We start from the raw sequence: 25,156 nt of genomic DNA, 5'->3' as shown, positions 1-25,156 counted from the left end.
AGCACTGACCTTCCGACAGTGCCCACGCCCTCAGCACTGACCCTCCGACAGTGCAGCGCTCCCTCAGCACTGACCCTCCGACAGTGCCCACACCCTCAACACTGACCCTCTGACAGTGCCCACTCCCTCAGCACTGACCCTCCGACAGTGCCCACTCCCTCAGCACTGACCCTCCGACAGTGTGGCACTCCCTCAGCACTGAACCTCGACAGTGCGGCGCTCCCTCAGCACTGATCATCCGACAGTGCCCACTCCATCAGCACTGACCCTCCGACAGTGCCCGCTCCCTCAGCACTGACGCCTCCTCAGCACTGAGCCTCCGACAGCGCGGCGCTCCCTCAGCACTGAGCCTCCGACAGCAGCGCGCTCCCTCAGAATTGACACCCCCTCAGCACTGAGCCTCCGATAGTGCCCACTGCCTCAGCACTGACTCCCCCTCAGGACTGAGCCTCCGACAGCCTGGCCCTATTCTCTACTGGCCATCAAATGATTAATGTACAAACAGGGTTTGAGCAGATTTGGAAATATCAGATGAAGAATCCAGGAGCTGGTTTACTCGTGGTACTCACACTGGACCCTGATGGTAATGGTCTCTGAGTTCCCTGCCCCAATGTTGTTTCTTGCCTCGCACTGATAATCTCCACTCTCTGGCTTGCTGATGCTTTCAAACAGCAGGATGTTTCCGTCGACTCGCTTGTTCTGAGAGTGGCTGTACCAGCTGTAGCCTGAGACTGCAGGGTCACTCTTCTGACTGATACAGCTAATATTCACAGTATCTCCCTCGTTCACTGCAGTTAGGTCTCTCTTACTGTCACCATTCACACTCTTCCAAATCTTAAAATCTCTTGGCACATCTCAACCAGAATTTTGTAACCGGTCCAGTTAGTTTTGACGATGTAGTAAATGTTTTGTTGGTGTCATCGTAACTGCCTTTTCCATTCAGCTCCTCTGTTGCATGCTAGCCCACTTGTCACACCCTCTTCAACTCCTTCTCCCACAATCTCCTTGTCTGCCTTTCTCCACTCCCACCATCTTCAGTGGATCAATACGATTCCTCCCCTCACAACCTGTGGGAGTGAGTCCCACTTTCCCTACTACTGTCTGGAGGAAGATGTTCCTCCGGAATTCCCGGTTGGATTTATGTGGAATGTCTTCTATCGATTGCACCTCGTTCTGGTCCCGCCCCATCCCCTCCTCCCCCCACCCACCGCCAACCTGACACAAGGGGAAACATCTTCTCTACGTCTCCCCGATCGAAACCCCTTTCATAATGTTACAGCCCTTGGCCAGGTGTCCCCTCAGCCTCATCTTTTCAACTGAAAATCATCTCAATCTGTTCAGTCGTTCGATAGTTCTAACCTCTCTAGTTCTGAGTTCAGACTTGGAATACAGAGACTGGAACTGTGCACGGTGCTCCCAGTGTGGGAAAACTGAGGGATACGGAGACTGGAACAGTGCACGGTGCTCCGAGTGAGGGTCTAACTGAGTTATACAGAGACTGGAACTGTGCACGGTGCTCCGAGTGTGTGTCTAACTGAGGGATACGGAGACTGGAACTGTGCACGGTGCTCCGAGTGTGGGTCTAACTGAGGGATACCGAGACTGGAAGTGTACACAGTGCTCCGAGTGTGGGTCTAACTGAGGGATACAGAGACTGGAACTGTGCACGGTGCTCCGAGTGTGGGTCTAACTGAGGGATACCGAGACTGGAAGTGTACACAGTGCTCCGAGTGTGGGTCTAACTGAGGGATACAGAGACTGGAACTGTGCACAGTGACAGTAGACAATCGGTGCAGGAGTAGGCCATTCGGCCTGCTAGCCAGCACCATCATTCCTTATGATCATGACTGATCATCCACAATCAGTATCCTGTTCCTGCCTGATCCCCATAACCCTTGATTCCACTATCTTTAAGAGCTCTATCCATCTCTTGCTTGAAAGTATCCAGAGAGTTGGCCTCCACTGCCGTCTGGGCCAGAGCATTCCATACATCCACCACTCTCTGGGTGAAAAAGATTTTCCTCAACTCTGTTCTAAATGGCCTACCCCTTATTTTTAAACTGTGTCGTTTGTTTCCGGACTCATCCATCAGTGGAAACACACTTCTTGCCTCCAGAGTGACGAATCCCTTAATAATGTGGTACGTCTCAATCAGATCGTCTCTCACCCTTCTGAACTCAAGTGTATACAAGCCCAGTCGCTCCAATCTTTCGACATATGATAGTCCCGCCATTCCGGGAATTGAGCTCGATTACCTACACTGCACTCCCTCAAGAGCAAGAATGTCCTTCTGCTAATTTAGGGACCTAAACTGTACACAATACTCCAGGTGCAGTCTCACCAGGGCCCTGTACAGCTGCAGAAGGACCTCTTTGCTCCTATACTCAATTCCTCTTGTTATAAACGCCAGCATGCCATTAGCTTTCTTCACTGCCTGCTGTACCTGCATGCATACTTTCATTGAATGATGTACAAGAACACCTAGATCTCGTTGTACTTCCCCTTTACCTAACTTGACTCCATTTAGGTAGTAATCTGCCTTCCTGTTCTTGCCACCAAAGTGTATAACCACACATTTATCCACATTAAACTGCATCGGCCGTGCATCCATCCACTCACCCAGCCTGTCCAAGTCACCCTGTATTCTAATAACATCCTGCTCACGTTTCACACTGCCACCCAGCTTTGTGTTATCAGCAAATTTGCTAATATTACTTTTAATGCCTTCATCTATATCAGTCATGTATATTGTGAACAGCTGCAGTCCCTGCACCGAACATTGTGGTACCCGACTGGTCACCGCCTGCCATTCCATAAGGAACCCGTTTATCACGACTCCTTGTTTCCTGTCAGCCAGCCAAGTTTCAATCCCAGTCAGTATATTGCCCTCAATACCATGTGCCCTAATTTTGCTCACTAATCTCCTATGTGGGACTTTATCGAAGGCTTTCTGAAAGTCCAGGAAAACGACATCCACTGGCTTTCCCTTGTCCATTTCATATTTACATCCACAAAAAATTCCAGAAGATTAGTCATGTACAATCTCCCCTTCGTAAATGCATGCTGACGCTGACCTATCCTGCTATCCAGTGCTCCGAGTGTGGGTCTAACTGAGGGATACGGAGACTGGAACTGTGCACGGTGCTCCGAGTGTGGGTCTAACTGAGGGATACAGAGCCTGGAACTGTGCACGATGCTCCGAGTGTGGGTCTAACTGAGGGATACGGAGACTGGAACTGTGCACGGTGCTCCGAGTGTGGGTCTAACTGAGGGATACGGAGACTAGAACTGTGCACGGTGCTCCGAGTGTGGGTCTAACCAAGGGATACAGAGACTGGAACTGTGCACGGGGTTCCAGGTGTTGGTCTAAATGAGGGATAGGGAGACTGGAACTGTGCACGGTGCTCTGAGTGTGGGTCTAACCAAGGGATACAGAGACTGGAACTGTGCACGGTGTTCCAGGTGTTGGTCTAACTGAGGGATAGGGAGACTGGAACTGTGCACGGTGCTCTGAGTGTGGGTCTAACCAAGGGATACAGAGACTGGAACTGTGCACGGTGTTCCAGGTGTTGGTCTAACTGAGGGATACGGAGACTAGAACTGTGCACGGTGCTCCGAGTGTGGGTCTAACCAAGGGATACAGAGACTGGAACTGTGCACGGTGTTCCAGGTGTTGGTCTAACTCAGGGATACAGAGACTGGAACTGTGCACGGTGCTCTGAGTGTGGGTCTAACTGAGGGGTACGGAGACTAGAACTGTGCACGGTGCTCCGAGTGTGGGTCTAACCGAGGGATACACAGACTGGAACTGTGCACGGTGTTCCAGGTGTTGGTCTATTTGAGGGATACGGAGACTGGAACTGTGCACGGTGCTCCGAGTGTGGGTCTAACTGAGGGATACGGAGACTGGAACTGTGCACAGTGCTCCGAATGTGGGTCTAACTGAGGGATACGGAGACTGGATCTGTGCACGGTGCTCCGAGTGTGGGTGTAACTGAGGGATACGGAGACTGGAACAGTGCACGGTGCTCCGAGTGTGGGTCTAACTGAGGGATACAGAGACTGGAACTGTGCACGGTGCTCCGAGTGTGGGTCTAACTGAGGGATACGGAGACTGGAACAGTGCACGGTGCTCCGAGTGTGGGTCTAACTGAGGGATACAGAGGCTGGAACTGTGCACGGTGCTCCGAGTGTGGGTCTAACTGAGGGATACGGAGACTGGAACTGTGCACGGTGCTCCGAGTGTGGGTCTAACTGAGGGATACGGAGACTGGAACAGTGCACGGTGCTCCGAGTGTGGGTCTAACTGAGGGATACGGAGACTGGAACTATACACAATGCTCTGAGTGTGGGTGGAACTGTGGATACAGAGACTGGAACTGTGCACCGGGCTCCGAATGTGGGTCTAACTGAGGGATACGGAGACTGGAACTGTGCACGGTGCTCCGAGTGTGGGTCTAACTGAGGGATACGGAGACTGGAACTGTGCACTGTGTTCGAGTGTGGGTCTAACAGAGGGATACAGAGACTGGAACAGTGCACAGTGCTCTGAGTGTGGGTCTGACTGAGGGTTATGGAGACTGGAACTGTGCACCGTGCTCCAAGTGTAGGTCTCACTGAGAGAGACGGAAACTGAAACTGTGTTCAGTGATCAAAGGGTGGGTCTAACTGAGGGACATGGAGAATGGAACTGTGTGCAGTGTTCCAGGTGAGCAACTGAGGTGATATGTTCTGCACATCACACACCTTCTTTACTTACACTGTCCATTAATGTGTTTGGATTTCGAATCCTGGGAGCTGATAGAGTTCCGTGCTGAACAGAGGTAGCTACAAGATTGCTCATCAGAAATGAAACCAGGAAAAGAGCCAAACATTTGCAACAGCACATAAAGTACATTTATGTCACACATGCTGATCCAGATGATGATTGCGAGGGACAAGATATCAATCTGACTCTAACTTGCATCAACAAGGAGCAGTGGCAACAAGTGATCAAGATGTCATGAGAAGAGTGCGGCTTTGAAGGAATATTTTGGAGCATAGAGAGAGGGAGATAGAGAGAGAGTTAGAGGCAGAAAGGGAGCAAAATCTTGAGCTCAAGGCCCCAGGAAGCTGAAAGCATGGTCCGCAATGCCGGAGCAAGTGAACCAGGCCATACTCGCGAAACCAGATTGGAGAGAAAGGGAGGGGTGTTGGGGTTGGAGGAGGTTACAGAGATAGGGAGGGGCGTACGGGCTGAAGGAAGTTACAGAAATAAGGAGGTAGTGTAGGGGCTGCAGGAGGTTAGAGAGGTAGGGACAGAATGCAGGGGCTGGAGGAGGTTACAGAGATAGGGACAGAATGCGGGGGCTGCTGGAGGTTACAGAGATAGAGCAGGGTTTAGAAACAGGAGGAGGTTACAGAGATAGGGAGGGGTGATGGGGCTGGAGGAGGCTACAGAGATAAGGAGGTGGTGTCGGGGCTGGAGTTTGGTGGTTACAGAGATCGGGACAGAATGCAGGGGCTGCAGGAGGTGACAGATAGAGCATGGTTCAGAAGCAGAAGGCGGTTACAGAGATAGGGAGGGTTTTAGGAGCTGGACGGGGTACAGAGATAGGGAGGGGCTGGAAGGGGCTACAGAGGTAGGGAGGGGCTGGAGGGGGCTACAGAGATAGGGAGGGTGTGTAGGGGCTGGAGGGTCTAGAGAGATAGGGAGGGGCTGGAGGGGGCTGCAGAGATAGGGAGGGTGTGTAGGGTCTGGAGGGGGCTACAGAGATAGGGAGGGGCTGGAGGGGGCGACAGAGATAGGGAGGGTGTGTAGGGGCTGGAGGGGGCTACAGAGATTGGGAGGGCGTGTAGGGGCTGGAGGGGGCTACAGAGATAGGGAGGGGCTGGAGGGGGTTACAGAGATAGGGAGGGGGTGTAGGGGCTGGAGGGGGCTACAGAGATAGGGAGAGTGTGTAGGGGCTGGAGGGAGTTACAGAGATAGGGAGGGGGTGTAGGGGCTGGAGGGAGTTACAGAGATAGGGAGGGGGATAGGGGCTGGAGTGGGTGTAGGGGCTGGAGGGAGTTACAGAGATAGGGAGGGGGTGTAGGGGCTGGAGGGGGTTACAGAGATAGGGAGGGTGTGTAGGGGCTGGAGGGGGTTACAGAGATAGGGAGGGGGTGTAGGGGCTGGAGGGGGTGTAGGGGCTGGAGTGGGCTACAGAGATAGGGAGGGGGTGTAGGGGCTGGAGGGGGTTACAGAGATAGAGAGGGGGTGTAGGGGCTGGAGGGAGTTAGAGAGATAGGTAGTGGGTGTAGGGGCTGGAGGGAGTTACAGAGATTGGGAGGGGGTGTAGGGGCTGGAGGGAGTTACAGAGATAGGGAGGGGGTGTAGGGGCTGGAGGGGGTGTAGGGCCTGGAGGGGGCTACAGAGATAGGGAGGGTGTGTAGGGGCTGGAGGGGGCTACAGAGATTGGGAGGGCGTGTAGGGGCTGGAGGGGGCTACAGAGATAGGGAGGGCCTGGAGGGGGTTACAGAGATAGGGAGGGGGTGTAGGGGCTAGAGGGGGTTACAGGGATAGGGAGAGTGTGTAGGGGCTGGAGTGAGTTACAGAGATAGGGAGGGGGTGTAGGGGCTGGAGGGAGTTACAGAGATAGGGAGGGGGTGTAGAGGCTGGAGGGGGTTACAGAGATAGGGGGGTGTAGGGGCTGGAGGGGATTACAGAGATAGGGAAGGGGCGTAGGGGCTGGAGGGGGTTACAGAAATAGGGAGGGGGCGTAGGGGCTGGAGTGGGTTACAGAGATAGGGAGGGGGTATAGAGGCTGGAGGAGGCGACAGAGATAGGGAGGGACATGAAGGTTTAGGGTACGTTAGTATGTGTCTCACACTGATGATACTCACACTGGATATTCAGTCGTACAGGATCGGAGTCCTTTACTCCCACGGAGTTCCTCGCAGAACAGATATAGTTACAAGCAGCATCTTCCACTGCAGCGGAGACCGAACATTGAGAGAGACCGGGGCAGAGAGACATCGAGTCGGATGGACACTCCTTCTGCCAGCGAAAGAAACGTACAGGCGGATGGCCATCAGATACACAGCGGAGCTGCACCACATCCCCAGCACGAACTATCTGTGGGTGTGTGATTTGGACACTGGTCGGCGCATCTGGAATTAAACATCCAACACCATCAGCACGAACCCTCCGACAGTGCGGCGCTCCCAAAGCACTGATCCTCCGATGGTGCCCACTCCCTCAGCGCTGATCCTCCGACGGTGCCTGCTCCCTCAGCACTGACCCTCCGATGGTGCCCACTCCCTCAGCGCTGATCCTCCGACGGTGCCCACTCCCTCAGCACTGACCTTCCGACAGTGCCCACGCCCTCAGCACTGACCCTCCGACAGTGCCCACACCCTCAACACTGACCCTCTGACAGTGCCCACTCCCTCAGCACTGACCCTCCGACAGTGCCCACTCCCTCAGCACTGACCCTCCGACAGTGTGGCACTCCCTCGGCACTGAACCTCGACAGTGCGGCGCTCCCTCAGCACTGATCATCCAACAGTGCCCACTCCATCAGCACTGACCCTCCGACAGTGCCCGCTCCCTCAGCACTGACGCCTCCTCAGCACTGAGCCTCCGACAGCGCGGCGCTCCCTCAGCACTGAGCCTCCGACAGCAGCGCGCTCCCTCAGAATTGACACCCCCTCAGCACTGAGCCTCCGATAGTGCCCACTGCCTCAGCACTGACTCCCCCTCAGGACTGAGCCTCCGACAGCCTGGCCCTATTCTCTACTGGCCATCAAATGATTAATGTACAGACAGGGTTTGAGCAGATTTGGAAATATCAGATGAAGAATCCAGGAGCTGGTTTACTCGTGGTACTCACACTGGACCCTGATGGTAATGGTCTCTGAGTTCCCTGCCCCAAAGTTGTTTCTTGCCTCGCACTGATAATCTCCACTCTCTGGCTTGCTGATGCTTTCAAACAGCAGGATGTTTCCGTCGACTCGCTTGTTCTGAGAGTGGCTGTACCAGCTGTAGCCTGAGACTGCAGGGTCACTCTTCTGACTGATACAGCTAATATTCACAGTATCTCCCTCGTTCACTGCAGTTAGGTCTCTCTTACTGTCACCATTCACACTCTTCCAAATCTTAAAATCTCTTGGCACATCTGAACCAGAATTTTGTAACCGGTCCAGTTAGTTTTGACGATGTAGTAAATGTTTTGTTGGTGTCATCCTAACTGCCTTTTCCATTCAGCTCCTCTGTTGCATGCTAGCCCACTTGTCACACCCTCTTCAACTCCTTCTCCCACAATCTCCTTGTCTGCCTTTCTCCACTCCCACCATCTTCAGTGGATCAATACGATTCCTCCCCTCACAACCTGTGGGAGTGAGTCCCACTTTCCCTACTACTGTCTGGAGGAAGATGTTCCTCCGGAATTCCCGGTTGGATTTATGTGGAATGTCTTCTATCGATTGCACCTCGTTCTGGTCCCGCCCCATCCCCTCCTCCCCCCACCCACCGCCAACCTGACACAAGGGGAAACATCTTCTCTACGTCTCCCCGATCGAAACCCCTTTCATAATGTTACAGCCCTTGGCCAGGTGTCCCCTCAGCCTCATCTTTTCAACTGAAAATCATCTCAATCTGTTCAGTCGTTCGATAGTTATAACCTCTCTAGTTCTGAGTTCAGACTTGGAATACAGAGACTGGAACTGTGCACGGTGCTCCCAGTGTGGGAAAACTGAGGGATACGGAGACTGGAACAGTGCACGGTGCTCCGAGTGAGGGTCTAACTGAGTTATACAGAGACTGGAACTGTGCACGGTGCTCCGAGTGTGGGTCTAACTGAGGGATACCGAGACTGGAAGTGTACACAGTGCTCCGAGTGTGGGTCTAACTGAGGGATACAGAGACTGGAACTGTGCACAGTGACAATAGACAATAGGTGCAGGAGTAGGCCATTCGGCCTGCTAGCCAGCACCATCATTCCTTATGATCATGGCTGATCATCCACAATCAGTATCCTGTTCCTGCCTGATCCCCATAACCCTTGATTCCACTATCTTTAAGAGCTCTATCCATCTCTTGCTTGAAAGTATCCAGAGAGTTGGCCTCCACTGCCGTCTGGGCCAGAGCATTCCATACATCCACCACTCTCTGGGTGAAAAAGATTTTCCTCAACTCTGTTCTAAATGGCCTACCCCTTATTTTTAAACTGTGTCGTTTGTTTCCGGACTCATCCATCAGTGGAAACACACTTCTTGCCTCCAGAGTGACGAATCCCTTAATAATGTGGTACGTCTCAATCAGATCGTCTCTCACCCTTCTGAACTCAAGTGTATACAAGCCCAGTCGCTCCAATCTTTCGACATATGATAGTCCCGCCATTCCGGGAATTGAGCTCGATTACCTACACTGCACTCCCTCAAGAGCAAGAATGTCCTTCTGCTAATTTAGGGACCTAAACTGTACACAATACTCCAGGTGCAGTCTCACCAGGGCCCTGTACAGCTGCAGAAGGACCTCTTTGCTCCTATACTCAATTCCTCTTGTTATAAACGCCAGCATGCCATTAGCTTTCTTCACTGCCTGCTGTACCTGCATGCATACTTTCATTGAATGATGTACAAGAACACCTAGATCTCGTTGTACTTCCCCTTTACCTAACTTGACTCCATTTAGGTAGTAATCTGCCTTCCTGTTCTTGCCACCAAAGTGTATAACCACACATTTATCCACATTAAACTCCATCGGCCATGCATCCATCCACTCACCCAGCCTGTCCAAGTCACCCTGTATTCTAATAACATCCTGCTCACGTTTCACACTGCCACCCAGCTTTGTGTTATCAGCAAATTTGCTAATATTACTTTTAATGCCTTCATCTATATCAGTCATGTATATTGTGAACAGCTGCAGTCCCTGCACCGAACATTGTGGTACCCGACTGGTCACCGCCTGCCATTCCATAAGGAACCCGTTTATCACGACGCCTTGTTTCCTGTCAGCCAGCCAAGTTTCAATCCCAGTCAGTATATTGCCCTCAATACCATGTGCCCTAATTTTGCTCACTAATCTCCTATGTGGGACTTTATCGAAGGCTTTCTGAAAGTCCAGGAAAACGACATCCACTGGCTTTCCCTTGTCCATTTCATATTTACATCCACAAAAAATTCCAGAAGATTAGTCATGTACAATCTCCCCTTCGTAAATGCATGCTGACGCTGACCTATCCTGCTATCCAGTGCTCCGAGTGTGGGTCTAACTGAGGGATACGGAGACTGGAACTGTGCACGGTGCTCCGAGTGTGGGTCCAAGTGAGGGATACGGAGACTGGAACTGTGCACGGTGCTCCGTGTGTGGGTCCAAGTGAGGGATACGGAGACTAGAACTGTGCACGGTGCTCCGTGTGTGGGTCTAACTGAGGGATACGGAGACTGGAACTGTGCACGGTGCTCCGAGTGTGGGTCTAACTGAGGGATACGGAGACTGGAACTGTGCACGGTGCTCCGAGTGTGGGTCTAACTGAGGGATACGGAGACTGGAACTGTGCACGGTGCTCCGAGTGTGGGTCTAACTGAGGGATACGGAGACTGGAACTGTGCACGGTGCTCCGAGTGTGGGTCTAACTGAGGGATACGGAGACTGGAACTGTGCACGGTGCTCCCAGTGTGGGTCTAACTGAGGGATACAGAGACTGGAACTGTGCACGGTGCTCTGAGTGTGGGTCTAACTGAGGGATACGCAGACTGGAACTGTGCACGATGCTCTCGAGTGTGGGTCTAACTGAGGGATACGGAGACTGGAACTGTGCACGGTGCTCCGAGTGTGGGTCTAACTGAGGGATACGGAGACTGGAACTGTGCACTGTGCTCCGAGTGTGGGTCTAACTGAGGGATACGGAGACTGGAACTGTGCACGGTGCTCCGAGTGTGGGTCTAACTGAGGGATACGGAGACTGGAACTGTGCACGGTGCTCCGAGTGTGGGTCTAACTGAGGGATACGGAGACTGGAACTGTGCACGGTGCTCCGAGTGTGGGTCTAACTGAGGGATACGGAGACTGGAACTGTGCACGGTGCTCCGAGTGTGGGTCTAACTGAGGGATACGGAGACTGGAACTGTGCACGGTGCTCCGAGTGTGGGTCTAACTGAGGGATAGGGAGACTGGAACTGTGCACGGTGCTCCGAGTGTGGGTCTAACTGAGAGATACGGAGACTGGAACTGTGTACGGTTCTCCCAGTGTGGTGCTGAGGAGATATTTTCTGCTGATCACACTCCCTCTTTACTTACACTGTATATTAATGTGTTTGGGTTTAGAATCCCCGGAGCTGACAGAATTCCGCGCTGTACAGATGTAGCTACAAGATGAATCATCTCTGGTTGTTACAATCCGAACTGAAGCGGTATTCCATTCCAGATCTGCCCGCTGTCCGTTGCACATTTTGCTCCAGCTGTAACTCTTCGGCCTGGGATTGGCTTCACTGCGACATGTTAGAGTGATCTCGGTCCTCTCCGTCACTGTATCCACTGAAAAAACCTCCACGTTTCTTGGGCCGTCTGTGGAGAGAGAGAGAGAGACAGATGTGATTACAAGATTACAGAGACCCTCACATATCCGGGTCCACAGGAGACAAGTGGGTCGTGTTGCGGTTATAATTTCTGGTCAGAAATGAAACCAGGAAATGTGATAAATAATGGTAACAACGCACAACGTGCATTTGCTTAGATAACAAAGTGTGGAGATGGATGAACACAGCAGGCCAAGCAGCATCTTCGGAGCACAAGAGCTGACGTTACGGGCCGAGACCCATCATCAGAAAAGCACGGAGGACTGAGCACAGTTCCAGTGTCCGTATTCCTCAGTTAGACCCACACTCGGAGCGCTGAGCACAGTTTTGTCTGATGAAGGGTCCAGGCCCGAAACGTCAGCTCCTCTGGTCCTGAGACGCTGATTGGCCTGCTGTGTTCATCCAGCTCGACACTTTGGTACCACAAATTCTCCAGCATCTGCAGTTCCCATCATCTCTGCGCATTTGCTTAGCGCCTGTTTAAGAAAGAGATGTATTGAAATGGGTGAAAGAGCGATGTGACCTCAAGCTGCTTCAGTCGGGAGCGTGAGCAGGAGATCAATATATCAGGAGAACACTTAAGTGTGTTCAATGAACATCTGAGAGGAGGAAGAGAGACGGAGAGAGAGAGCGAGACAGAGAGGGAGAGAGACAGAGGCAGACAGAGAGAGAGAGGAGGCGGACAGGTATGGAAATACGAAGGTCAGGGCCCCAGGCAGCTGAAGGCACGGCCCTGGAAATTGGAGCGATGGGAATGAAGTGAATTTCAGAAGCTGGACTTGTGCGGGGGGGTGGGGCGGGTGAGGTGTGACAGGGATGGGGTGGGAGTGTAAGGGCTTCAGGGTCTTACAGAGACAGGGAGCGGGGCTGTAGGGTTAAGAGGAGGTTACACAGATAAGGAGCGGGTGTAGTGGCTAGAGCAAGTTACAGAAATAAGGAGTGGGTGCAGGGGCTGGAGAAAGTTACACAGAGAGGGAGGGGTTGCAAGGGACAGAGGAGGTGACAGAGACAGGGAGGAGGTGATGGAGGGATTTGGAAATGAAGAGTGGGAAGTTTATAACCGAGCCGTTGCGGGAGTTGAGAACGATGCAGGAGAGGGAGGGAGAGGAGGGTGAGTGGGGAAAGGGGCTCGGTGCGAGCTCAGAGACGGAGGGGTCAGTGGTGTTTTGGACAGATCTCTCTCAAATAGCGAGTGGTGACGGAGCCCGGGGAGATTGATTTGGGAAAAGGTCAGTCTGTGAATCTCACTCACAGAGCACCTCGATCCTGAAGCTGTTTGAGGTGGAGTTTCCAAACTGGTTTTCCGCTTTGCAGTAATAATCTCCAGAATGCGTTGGGCTGATGGAGCGAATGGTCAGGACTTTCCCTGTCCCCTTGTGAGCTGCTCTGTTCACATTGTCCTTAAACCAGGTGTAAACAGCTTCCGGATTACTCCTGGAGTTACAGGTCAGGGTCACCCGGTCTCCATCCTTCACATCTCGCTGTGGCCCAAAGCGAACGACGGTAACATCTCGTGGGGCATCTACAAGAGGAATTACAGCTCGATTCAGGCCAGAGAGAGAGTGAAATCAAACTGTGGAACATGAGGGAGCTTTCTCCCAAATTCTCTGATAAATGCTAACCCCGAGCAGAGACATCATTTCAAAGGAGACCACTTGGATTCCAGGCAATCACATCCTGAAACAGGCCATTCAGCCCATCTGCGCGTTGCCCATGTTCTCATTCACAAGTGGTTCCTCCTCTGTAACGCATTTGCACATGAAAGTACAGAAACCGGGGGAGTGTGCACAGTGCTCCGAGTGTGGGTCTGAATGAGGGATACGGAAACCGTGCATTGTGAACAGTGCCCCCACGGTGGTTCGAAATGAGAGATACGGAGACTGGAACTGCGCACGGTTCTCCCAGTGTGGTGCTGAGGAGATATTTTCAGCAGATCACACTCCCTCTTTACTTACACTGTATATTAATGTGTTTGGGTTTAGAATCCCCGAAGCTGACAGAATTCCGCGCTGTACAGATGTAGCTGCAAGATGCATCATCCCTGGTCATTTGAATCTGAACTGAGGAGGAATATCTTTGCAGACGTGTCCGCTTTCCGTTGCACATTTTCCTCCAGCTGTACCTATTAACCTTGGGATAGGCTTCGCTGCGACATGTTAGTGTGATCTCGGTCCCCTCCGTCACTGTATCCACTGAAATAATCTCCACGTTTCTCGGGCCGTCTGTGGAGAGAGAGAGAGAGAGAGGCTGATGTGATTTCAATTTCTCAGAGTTCCTCACATTTCCGGGTCTGCAGGAGACAGGGCGTCTCGTTGGAGTGGGGAAGGGGCAACATCAGCATGATTGCTGATCAGAAGTGAAAATAGGATGCGACCAAAAAATAGCAACAACACACAATTTACATTTATGTAGCGCCTTGTAAACCAGGGGAGACATTGCAAAGGCTGATACAGCAATCTGAGTCCAACTTGCCTCAACATGGAGGAGAGGCAACAAGTGATCTCGTGGTCAGGAGAAGAGTGTGGTTTTCAAGGAACATTTTAGAGCATGAGAGAAAGAGAGAGGGAGAGAGTGAGGCAGAGGGAGAGAGTAAGAGAGAGTGGTGGAGACGTGCAGGGAGGGAATGCTGGAGCTCTGGGACCCAAACACCTAAAGGCATGACCCATGCTGGCAGAAAATGTACAATTGGAGGGTGGTAAAGAGGCCTTGAAAGGAGGTGGCTACAGAGATAGGGAGGGGCTGGAAGGGGCTACAGAGATAGGGAGGGGCTGGGGGGGGCTACAGAGATAGGGAGGGTGTGTAGGGTCTGGAGGGGGCTACAGAGATAGGGAGGGTGTGTAGGGGCTGGAGGGGGCTACAGAGATAGACAGGGGCTGGAGGGGGCTACAGAGATAGGGAGCGTGTGTAGGGGCTGGAGGGGGCTACAGAGATAGGGAGGGTGTGTAGGGGCTGGAGGGGGCTACAGAGTTAGGGAGGGGCTGGAGGGGGGTACAGAGATAGGGAGGGGATGAAGGGGCTGGAGGGGGTTACAGAGAATGGGAGGGTGTGTAGGGGCTGGAGGGAGTTACAGAGATAGGGAGGGGGTGTAGGGGCTGGAGGGAGTTACAGAGATAGGGAGGGGGTGTCGGGGCTGGAGGGAGTGTAGGGGCTGGAGGGAGTTACAGAGATAGGGAGGGGGTGTAGGAGCTGGAGGGGGTTACAGATGTAGGGAGGGGGCGTAGGGGCTGGAGGGGGTTACAGAGATAGGGAGGGGGTGTAGGGGCTGGAGGGGGTTACTGAGATTGGGAGGGGGTGTAGTGGCTGGAGGGAGTTACAGAGATAGGGAGGGGGTTTAGGGGCTGGAGGGGGTTACTGAGATAGGGAGGGGGTGTATGGGCTGGAGGGGGTGACAGAGATAGGGAGGGGGTGTAGGGGGCTGGAGGGGGTTACAGAGATAGGGAGGGGGTGTAGGGGCTGGAGGAGGTTACAGAGATAGGGAGGGGGTGCAGGGGCTGGCGGATGCGACAGAGATCGGGAGGGGGTGTAGGGGCTGGAGGAGGCGACAGAGATAGGGAGGGACATGAAGATTTAGGGTAGGTTAGACTGTGTCTCACACTGATGATACTCACACTGGATATTCAGTCGTATAGGATCGGAGTCCTTTACTCCCACGGAGTTCCTCGCAGAACAGATATAGTTACAAGCAGCATCTTCCACTGCAGCGGAGACCGAACATTGAGAGAGACCGGGGCAGAGAGACATCGAGTCGGATGGACACTCCTTCTGCCAGCGAAAGAAACGTACAGGCGGATGGCCATCAGATACACAGCGGAGCTGCACCACATCCCCAGCACGAACTATCTGTGGGTGTGTGATTTGGACACTGGTCGGCGCATCTGGAATTAAACATCCAACACCATCAGCACTGATCCTCCGACAGTGCAGCGCTCCCTCAGCACTGATCCTCCAACAGTGCCTGCTCCCTCAGCACTGATCCTCCGACAGTGCCCACTCCCTCAGCACTGACCATCCGACAGTGCCCACTCCCTCAGCACTGACCCTCCGACAGTGCGGCGCTCCCTCAGCACTGACCCTCCGACAGTGCCCACTCCCTCAGCACTGACCCTCTGACAGTGCGGCGCTCCCTCAGCACTGACCCTCCGACAGTGCCCACTCCCTCAGCACTGACACTCCAACAGTGCCCACTCCCTCAGCACTGACCCTCCGACAGTGTGACACTCCCTCGGCACTGAACCTCGACAGTGCGGTGCTGCCTCAGCACTGACCCTCTGACAGTGCCCACTCCCTCAGCACTGACCCTCCGACAGTGCCCAATCCCTCAGTACTGACCCTCCGACAGTGCAGCGCTCCCTCAGCACTGACCCTCCGACAGTGCCCGCTCCCTCAACACTGACCATCCGACAGTGCCCACTCCCTCAGCACTGACCCTATGACAGTGCCTGCTCCCTCAGCACTGACCCTCCGACAGTGCAGCGCTCCCTCAGCACTGATCCTCCGACAGTGCCTAGTCCCTCAGCACTGATCCTCCGACAGTGCCCACTCCCTCAGCACTGACCATCCGACAGTGCCCACTCCCTCAGCACTGACCCTATGACAGTGCCTGCTCCCTCAGCACTGACCCTCCGACAGTGCGGCGCTCCCTCAGCACTGACCCTCCGACAGTGCCCACTCCCTCAGCACTGACCCTCTGACAGTGTGGCGCTCCCTCAACACTGACCCTCCGACAGTGCCCACTCCCTCAGCATTGACACTCCAACAGTGCCCACTCCCTCAGCACTGACCCTCCGACAGTGCCCACTCCCTCAGCACTGACCCTCCGACAGTGCAGCGCTCCCTCAGCACTGACCCTCCGACAGTGCTCACTCCCTCAGCACTGACCCTCTGACAGTGCCCGCTCCCTCAACACTGACTGCTCCTCAGCACTGAGCCTCCGACAGCACGGTGCTCCCTCAGCACTGAGCCTTCAACAGAGGGGCACTCCCTCAGAACTGACTCCCCCTCAGCACTGAGCCTCCGATAGTGCCCACTGCCTCAGCACTGACTCCCCCTCAGGACTGAGCCTCCGACAGCCTGGCCCTATTCTCTACTGGCCATCAAATGATTAATGTACAGACAGGGTTTGAACAGATTTGGAAACATCAGATGAAGAATCCAGGAGCTGGTTTACTGGTGATACTCACACTGGACCCTGATGGTAATGGTCTCTGAATTCCCTGCCCCAATGTTGTTTCTTGCTTCGCACTGATAATCTCCACTCTCTGGCTTGCTGATGCTTTCAAACAGCAGGATGTTTCCGTCGACTCGCTTGTTCTGAGAGTGGCTGTACCAGCTGTAGCCTGAGACTGCAGGGTCACTCTTCTGACTGATACAGCTAATATTCACAGTATCTCCCTCGTTCACTGCAGTTAGGTCTCTCTTACTGTCACCATTCACACTCTTCCAAATCTTAAAATCTCTTGGCACATCTGAACCAGAATTTTGTAACCGGTCCAGTTAGTTTTGACGATGTGGTAAATGTTTTGTTGGTGTCATCGTAACTGCCTTTTCCATTCAGCCCCTCTGTTGCATGCTAGCCCACTTGTCACACCCTCTTCAACTCCTTCTCCCACAATCTTCTTGTCTGCCTTTCTCCACTCCCACCATCTTCAGTGGATCAATACGATTCCTCCCCTCACAACCTGTGGGAGTGAGTCCCACATTCCCTACCACTGTCTGGAGGAAGATGTTCCGCCGGAATCCCTGTTCGCTTTATGTGGAATGTCTTCTATCGATGGCACCTCGTTCTGGTCCCGCCCCATCCCATCTGCCCCCCACCCCCCGCCACCCTGACACAAGGGGAAACATCTTCTCTACGTCTCCCCGATCGAAACCCCTTTCATAATGATACACCCCTTGGTCAGGTGTCCCCTCAGCCCTATCTTTTCAACTGAAAATCATCTCAGTCTGTTCAGTCGTTCGATAGTTATAACCTCTCTAGTTCTGAGTTCAGACGTGGAATACAGAGACTGGAACTGTGCACGCTGCTCCCAGTGTGGGAAAACTGAGGGATACGGAGACTGGAACTGTGCACGGTGCTCCAAGTGTGGGAAAACTGAGGGATACGGAGACTGGAACTGTGCACGGTGCCCCGAGTGTGGGTCTAACTGAGGGATATGGAGACTGGAACTGTGCACGGCGCTCTGAGTGTGAGTCGAACTGAGGGATAGGGAGACTGGAACTGTGCACGGTGCTCCGAGTGTGGGTCTAACTGAGGGATACGGAGACTGGAACTGTGCACGGTGCTGCGAGTGTGTGTCTAACTGAGGGATACAGAGACTGGAACTGTGCACAGCGTCATTGAGCATGATCGACGAGTGGGATATTGAGGCCAGAAATTGATCTTCCTCAAAATAAGTAGCGAGAACAGGAGGCCCACCTGCCCCTTGAGCCCATCCTGTATTAATTACAGAATGTGTTTTGACTTTCTGACAGCATTTACTGAGACACCGCAGTGGCCTGAATAATTTTCATCATATTATTTAGACTTCCGAAAATAATACTTCCCTTCATTTCAGTTCTTTCGTTGGAATTCCCATTGGAAGTTATCACCTGAATCCCACACATTGTCTCCCCCTTGAAGCCCCTGACTGTCTGGAGGCTGATGGTTATGGGATCGTGGTATTGGTCAGGAATTTTCATGCACAAACCTTCTGCCCCTTCTGCAGCCCTGGGGTTGTCGCCCCCGCGTGGAGATTCCTGGTCACCTGCAACAAATGAATTGTGCATTCGTATAGCACCTTCCACATGGTCAAACAACACAGCGTTTTAATCACATGACAATATTTAAGTCCGAGCTCCAGCAGGTGTATCAGATGATTTATCAGAATTCAAACATGTTACCAACTTTTAACATAACTCCATAAATCATGTTAATTAATCCATTAACCCATTAATTTTCGGTTTTAATCCTGAATGCAGATTTCCTCCTCCTCGCCAGCACCCATTCAAACTAATTCAGCGGTTGGCTGATCCCTGTCGTGTCTGTGCGCTTTCTTAGCCATCGCACCCGACTGCACTTTTGAGTGGAATGTCAGTTTCGTTTCAACGGGTTAGAATTGTCTCAGAGACAGTCGCAACTCCAGATGCGGGAGGATCTGAGAGGATGAACACAGCAGGCCGAGCAGCATCAGAGGAGCAGGAAAGCTCATGTTTCGGGCCGAGATCCTTCTTCAGAAATGGGGGAGGGGAAGTGGGTTCTGAAATAAATAGGGTGAGGGGGGAGGTGGATGGAAGATGGATAGAGGAGAAGACAGGTGGAGAGAGGTGGAGACAGACAGGTCAAAGAGGCGGGGTTGGAGCCAGTAAAGGTGAGTGTAGGTGGGGAGTAAGGGAGGGGATAGTCAGTTCAGCGAGGATGGACAGGTCGGGGGCCGGGAGGAAGTTAGGAGGAAGGAGAGGGGGTCGGGGTTGAGGTGGGAGGAGTGGACAGGTGAGAGAAAGGATTGGTTAGGGAGGTAACTGCTACGCTCGGTTCGCACTAAACAACTGCACCTCCCAGTTGTGAAGCATTTTAACTCCCCCTCCCATTCCTGGGATGACATGTCGATCCTGGGCCTCCTGCAGTGCCACAACGACGCCACCCGAAGGTTGCAGGAACAGCATCCCATATTCCGCCTGGGAACCCTGCAGCCCAATGGTATCAGCATGGACTTCACAAGCTTCAAAGCCTCCCTGCCCACAACTGCATCCCAAAACCAGCCCAGCTCGTCCCCTCCTACCGCTGCTTGATCTGTTTGCTGTAAATGTACATTTAGACACATACCCCAGGCTGAAGACAGAAGGAGGAAGAAAAGGAGGAACCCCATCATTCGCAAAGACCTGGAGAGAAATGGAGAAAATTCAAGAAAAAATTTACATTGTAACGGCAGAAATTCCAACTCCATCCCTGTACCAGCCCCATAAAGGAAGACAACTGAGGGAGACAGTGCTGAGGGAGCGCCGCACTGTTGTAGGGTCAGTACTGAGGGAATGGGCACTGTTGGAGGGTCAGTACTGAGGGAGTGGGCACTGTCGGAGGTTCAGTGCTGAGGGAGTGCCACACTGTCGGACGGTCAGTGTTGAGGGAGCGCTGCACTGTTTGAGGGTCAGCGCTGAGGGAGTGGGCACTGTCGGAGGGTCAGCGCTGAGGGAGTGCCGCGCTGTTGGAGGGTCAGTGCTGAGGGAGTGCCGCACTGACGGAGGGTCAATGCTGAGGAAGTGGGCACTCTCAGAGGGTCAGTGCTGATGGAGCGCCGTGCGGTCGGAGGGTCAGTGCTGAGGGCGTGGGCACTGTTGGAGTGTCAGTGCTGAGGGAGTGGGCACTGTCAGTGGGTCAGTGCTGAGGGAGCGCCGCACTGTCAGAGGGTCAGTGCTGAGGGAGTGGGCACTGTCGGAGGGTCAGGGCTGACGGAGTGGGCACTGTCAGAGGGTCAGTGCTGAGGGAGTGGGCACTGTTGGTGGGTCAGTGCTGAGGGAGAGCTGCACTTTCGGAGGGTCAACGCTGAGGGAGTGCTGCACTGTCGGAGGATCAGCGCTGAGGGAGTGCTGCAGTCTTGGAGGGTCACTGCTGATGCAATGTGGTGCTCCCTCAGCACTGACCCTCCAACATTGTGGCTCTCGTGAAATTGATCAAGAATTGGATTGTTCATTCTGCCAACCCCTTTAACATTGTTGAATAATGCAGCACCTTCAGCGATCAAAGTCTCATTTTGAGTTCCGACAGGGGATTTCAGGAAAGAGGTGATGAAAAGCTCAGTCAAACAGAACAAAGTTGAATTCATACATTGAAAAGATGAGAGCAGGAGAAATGGAGAGGGACAGACAGATAGACAGAGAGAGAGTGTTACTCCTGACAGAGAGAGACAGAAGCAGAGAGCGACTGTGACAGAGAGAGAGTGAGACAAACAGAAATACACTAGACAGAAAAATAGGTGCAGAGAGAATGGGAGATTGTGAGTGAGCCAAAGATAGACACGACCGAAACAGAGGCATAGAGAGAATGAGAGAGAGAGAGAGAGAGAGAGAGAGAGAGAGAGAATGAGAGAGATAGAGAGACAGAGAGAGAGAGAGAGAGAGACAGAGAGAGAGAGAGAGAATGAGAGAGAGAGAGAGAGAGGGAGAGAGAGACAGAGAGAGAGAGACAGACAGAGAGAGAGACATTGAGAGAGAGATACAGAATGACAGAAACAGAGAGAGAGGGAGAGTTGGAAAGGCTGAAGGATGCCACGGAGCTCAGGGCAGATTGGCTGATGGCAGAGCAACGGAATAAGGAGAAATTCCAGAGCTGGAGGTACACAGATATCTCGGAAGCTGGTTAGAGTTGGAGGGGTTAACAGTGAGGGTGTAGGGGCTGTCAGGACGTGACACAGATAGGGAGGGGTATAGGGGCTGGGAGAAGGTCACAGAGATAGGGAGGAGGTGTAGGGGCTGGATGGGGGTTACAGAGATAGGGAGGCCGTGTAGGGGCTGGAGGGGGTTACAGAGATAGGGAGGCAGTGTAGGGGCTGGAGGGGGTTACAGAGATAGGGAGGAGGTGTAGGGGCTGGAGGGGGTAACAGAGATAGGGAGGGGTGTCGGGGCTGGAGGGGGCTACAGAGATAGAAATGGCTGTCGGGCTGGAGGGGGTTACAGAGATAGTGAGGGGGTATAGGGGCTGGATGGGGTTACAGGGATAGGGAGGGGTGTAGGGGCTGGAGGAGGCCACAGAGATAGGGAGGGGTGTAGGGGCTGGAGGGGGTTACAGAGATAGAAATGGTTGTCGGGCTGGAGGGGGTTACAGAGATACTGAGGGGGTCTTGGGGCTGGAGGAGTTTACAGAGATAGGGACGGGTGTAGGGGCTGGACGGGGGATACAGAGATAGGGAGCGGGGTGTAGGGGCTGGAAGAGGTTACAGAGACAGGGAGGGGGGTGTAGGGGCTGGAGGGGGTTACAGAGATAGGGAGGGGTCGTAGGGGCTGGAGGGGGTTACAGAGATAGGGAGCGGGTGTAGCGGCTGGAGGGTGTTACAGAGATAGGCAGGCGTGTTGGGGCTGGAGGGTGTTACAGAGATAGGGAGGGGGTGAGGGGCAGGAGGGGGTGACAGAGATAGGGAGGGGGTGTAGGGGCTGGCGGGGGTTACAGAGATTGTGAGGGGTCGTAGGGGCTGGAGGGGGTTACAGAGATAGGGAGGGGGTGTAGCGGCTGGAGGGTGTTACAGAGATGGAGACGGGGTGTAGGGGTTGGAAGAGGTCACAGAGATAGGGAGGGGTGTAGGGGCTGGAGGGGGTTACAGAGATAGGGAGGGGTGGAGGGGCTGGAGGAGGTTACAGAGATAGAAATGGTTGTCGGGCTGGACGGGGTTACAGAGATGCTGAGGGGGTCTTGGGGCTGGAGGAGTTTACGGAGATAGGGACGGGTGTAGGGGCTGGACGGGGGATACAGAGATAGGGAGCGGGGTGTAGGGGCTGGAAGAGGTTACAGAGACAGGGAGTGGGGTGTAGGGGCTGGAGGGGGTTACAGAGATGGAGACGGGGTGTAGGGGCTGGAGGAGGTTACAGAGATAGGGACGGGGTGTAGGGGCTGGAGGAGGTTACAGAGATCGGCAGGCGTGTTGGGGCTGGAGGGTGTTACAGAGATAGGGAGGGGGTGAGGGGCAGGAGGGGGTTACAGAGATAGGGAGGGGTTGTAGCGGCTGGAGGGGGTTACAGAGATTGTGAGGCGTCGTAGGGGCTGGAGGGGGTTACAGAGATAGGGAGGGGGTGTAGCGGTTGGAGGGTGTTACAGAGATGGAGACGGGGTGTAGGTGTTGGAGGAGGTTACAGAGATAGGGAGGGGGTGTAGGGGCTGGAGGAGGTTACAGAGATAGGCAGGCGTGTTGGGGCTGGAGGGTGTTACAGAGATAGGGAGGGGGTGAGGGGCAGGAGGGGGTTACAGAGATAGGGAGGGGCTGTAGGGGCTGGAGTGGGTTACAGAGATAGGGAGGGGTGTAGGGACTTGGAGGAGGTTACAGAGATAGGGATTGGTTATATGTGCTGGGAGGATGTGACAGTGATAGGGAGGGGTGTAGTGGCTGGGAGGATGTGACGGAGTTCAGGAGGGGTGTCGGAGCTTGGAGGAGGTGACAGAGTGAGGGAGGAATATGATGACAGAATTTTACAGCACGGTAAGGTTTTTTTTGTCCCATTGCGTCTGTGTTGGTCATCGATCATCGTTCTACTCCAGGCCCTTTTTCCAGCACTTGGCCCATAGCCTGCATGCAGTGACATTTCATGTGAATCATCTGAACACTCCTTTGGGGTCTTGATGGGTCCCAGCTCGACCACGCTGTTTGACAGTGAGTTGCAGATTGATATCTTTCTCGGCATGGAAAGGTTTTTCCTCAAAATCGCTTGCTCCTTCCCTTAAAACTGTGTCCTTTGGTGATTTAGCCCTGTATAAGAGGGGATTCTTTCTTCCTACCAATGCTGTCTGTGCTCCTCAGACGTTTGGACAAGTCAAGCAGATATCTCCCAACACAACCCATGGCTTCTCTGTTCCCTGTAAAATAATCCGAGCTGATCTCATCTCTCTTCACAGCTGGGCCACTCCATCTCAGGCACCATCCTGGTGAATTACTTCTGTATCCCTTACAGTACAGTCACATCCCTCCTCGGGTGTAGTGACCAGGACTGCACACAGTACGCCAGCTGTGGTCTCAAGAATGTTACACCCAACTCCCTCATAACCTCCCTGTACTTGTACTCATAAAGGCCAATAGTCCGTGCCGCTTCTTAACCGTCGTATCCATCTGTTCGGCTCCTTGAAGGAGTCGAAAGACATGTACACCAAGGTCCCTATGATCTTCCTAGGCTCCTTCCATACATCAGGCCCTCCCTTGCCTTGTCAGCCCTCCCAAAGTGCATCACCTCACACTTTTCAGGATTAAATTCCATTTGCTACTGTACAGCCTGCCTGACCAGCCTGTATTGTACTGTAACCCGAGGCTTCCCTCCTCACTATTTACCACACACCAATTCTGCACCATCTGTGACACTCCTGATCAATCCTCCTCATTCATTAACAGTCCATTTATGTCCCACAACAAACAGTGAGGGACCTAGCACCGAACCTTGTGTTATGCCACTGCAGACAGGCTTCCCGTCACAAAAACACCCTTTGACCATCACCCCCTGCCTCATGCCAATTCTGGCTCCAATTTGCCTCATTGTCCTGGATCCCAGAGACTCATAATTCCCTGACCAGTCTGCCATGCCAGACTTTGTCAAGAGCCTTCCAGAAGTCCAGGTAATTCTGTATCCACTACACTACCTACATCGACACACCTCATCACCTTCTCGAAAAATTCAACCAACTTTGTTCGACGTGATCTCCCCCTTACAAAGCCACATTGACTAGCCTTGCTTATTGCTTGTCTCTCTGAGTGGAGATTAATTCTGTCCTCAATATTTTCCCTACCAGCGATGTTCGACTCACTGGCCCATTGTTCCTTGGTTTGTCCCTACCCTCCTTCTTGAATAATGGTACCACATGATCCATCCTAGAATCCTCTGGCACCTCTCCTGTAGACAGAAGGAATTTGTAAAATGAATGTTAGGTTTTCTGCAATCTCTTCCCTTTGCCTCCCACAGCAGGCTGGTACACATCTGATCTGGGCCTGGAGACTGATACACTTTCAAGCTATTGAAACGGTTAATACCACCTCCCTCTCAATGCCTAATTCTTTCAAATACATGAGAGTCTCCCTCCCCAAATCCCACAACTACATTGTCCTTGTCTACAGCGAATACAGATGCAAAGTATTCATTTAGAACCCCAGCTGCGTCTTTTGGCTCCACACACACAGTTTGCCAGTTTGGTCCCTAATGGGGCCTACTCCTTCTCTGGTTATTCTCTCACCCAGAATACACCTATAAAACACCTTTTGGATTTTCCTTCATGGTAAGCATCATTGCTTTTTGTGACCCTCTTTGCTCTCCTAAATTCTGTTTCTTAAAATAACCCCTGCATTTTCAATCCTCCTGCAATGCATCCAGGGTTTTGAGCCCTCAGTATCTGTAAAAAGCTTTTTTCCCCATATCCAATCCTGTACGCCCCTTGACATTCAGGGTTCTCACAACCGACCGGCCCTGCCCTTCACCTTCATGGGAACATGTTGGTCCTGCGTTCTCATGTCTCTCTGTCGGTTATCTTACACCTTTATTGCAGTTTCTAGCACAGTGAGGAGGGACAGGAAGCGTGATGCTGACCATCGTGTCTATTCTAGGGCCAGCTGGACTGTCTTCATGGGAAATTCTGACTAAATCTGGAAATGGCATCAATTTCAGAAAATTGTAATTGAACCTGTAGCTTCAGAGTAAACATCATTCCCCAGTTCTTATTAACGCTCACCACCTCCTTGACTGAATCATTGTTCACTGACTTCCATCGTTTCACAAATCTTCAGCTTTATGATAATTACCACTACCTTCCCCTCCCCCTATCGATCCTCTCCACTCTCTCCCTCTGTAACCTCCACTGGATCTGTAAAGCACACTGTCAGATCGCTGTGTTCCCCCAGTGCCGTTGTCAGACCGGGAGCCAGTGTATATCAGTGAGCACAGGGTGATGGGGGATCCG

General features: G+C 53.0%; 1 protein-coding gene across 1 annotated transcript in view; it reads right to left on the bottom strand.

Moving 5' to 3' along the window:
* Positions 1–25,156, bottom strand: part of LOC132206676 (hemicentin-2-like) — a gene marked incomplete at its 3' end in the record, with an annotated part of 43,590 nt that overhangs the window by 18,132 nt on the left and 302 nt on the right. Inside the window, exons 2-9 of the mRNA XM_059641274.1 lie at positions 19,346–19,401; positions 18,231–18,287; positions 15,153–15,419; positions 13,500–13,766; positions 12,797–13,066; positions 11,267–11,533; positions 6,865–7,131; positions 570–854 (exon numbers count right to left, since the gene is read on the bottom strand). Of these exons, the coding sequence (XP_059497257.1) occupies positions 570–854; positions 6,865–7,131; positions 11,267–11,533; positions 12,797–13,066; positions 13,500–13,766; positions 15,153–15,419; positions 18,231–18,287; positions 19,346–19,401 (1,736 nt within the window). The remainder of the gene's footprint in view (positions 1–569; positions 855–6,864; positions 7,132–11,266; positions 11,534–12,796; positions 13,067–13,499; positions 13,767–15,152; positions 15,420–18,230; positions 18,288–19,345; positions 19,402–25,156) is intronic.

This window comes from Stegostoma tigrinum, chromosome 41 (assembly GCF_030684315.1).
Source record: "Stegostoma tigrinum isolate sSteTig4 chromosome 41, sSteTig4.hap1, whole genome shotgun sequence".
NCBI lineage: Eukaryota > Metazoa > Chordata > Chondrichthyes > Orectolobiformes > Stegostomatidae > Stegostoma > Stegostoma tigrinum.
The sequence above is the reverse complement of the archived record's forward strand: the minus strand, read 5'-3'. Positions and strand labels throughout refer to the sequence as shown.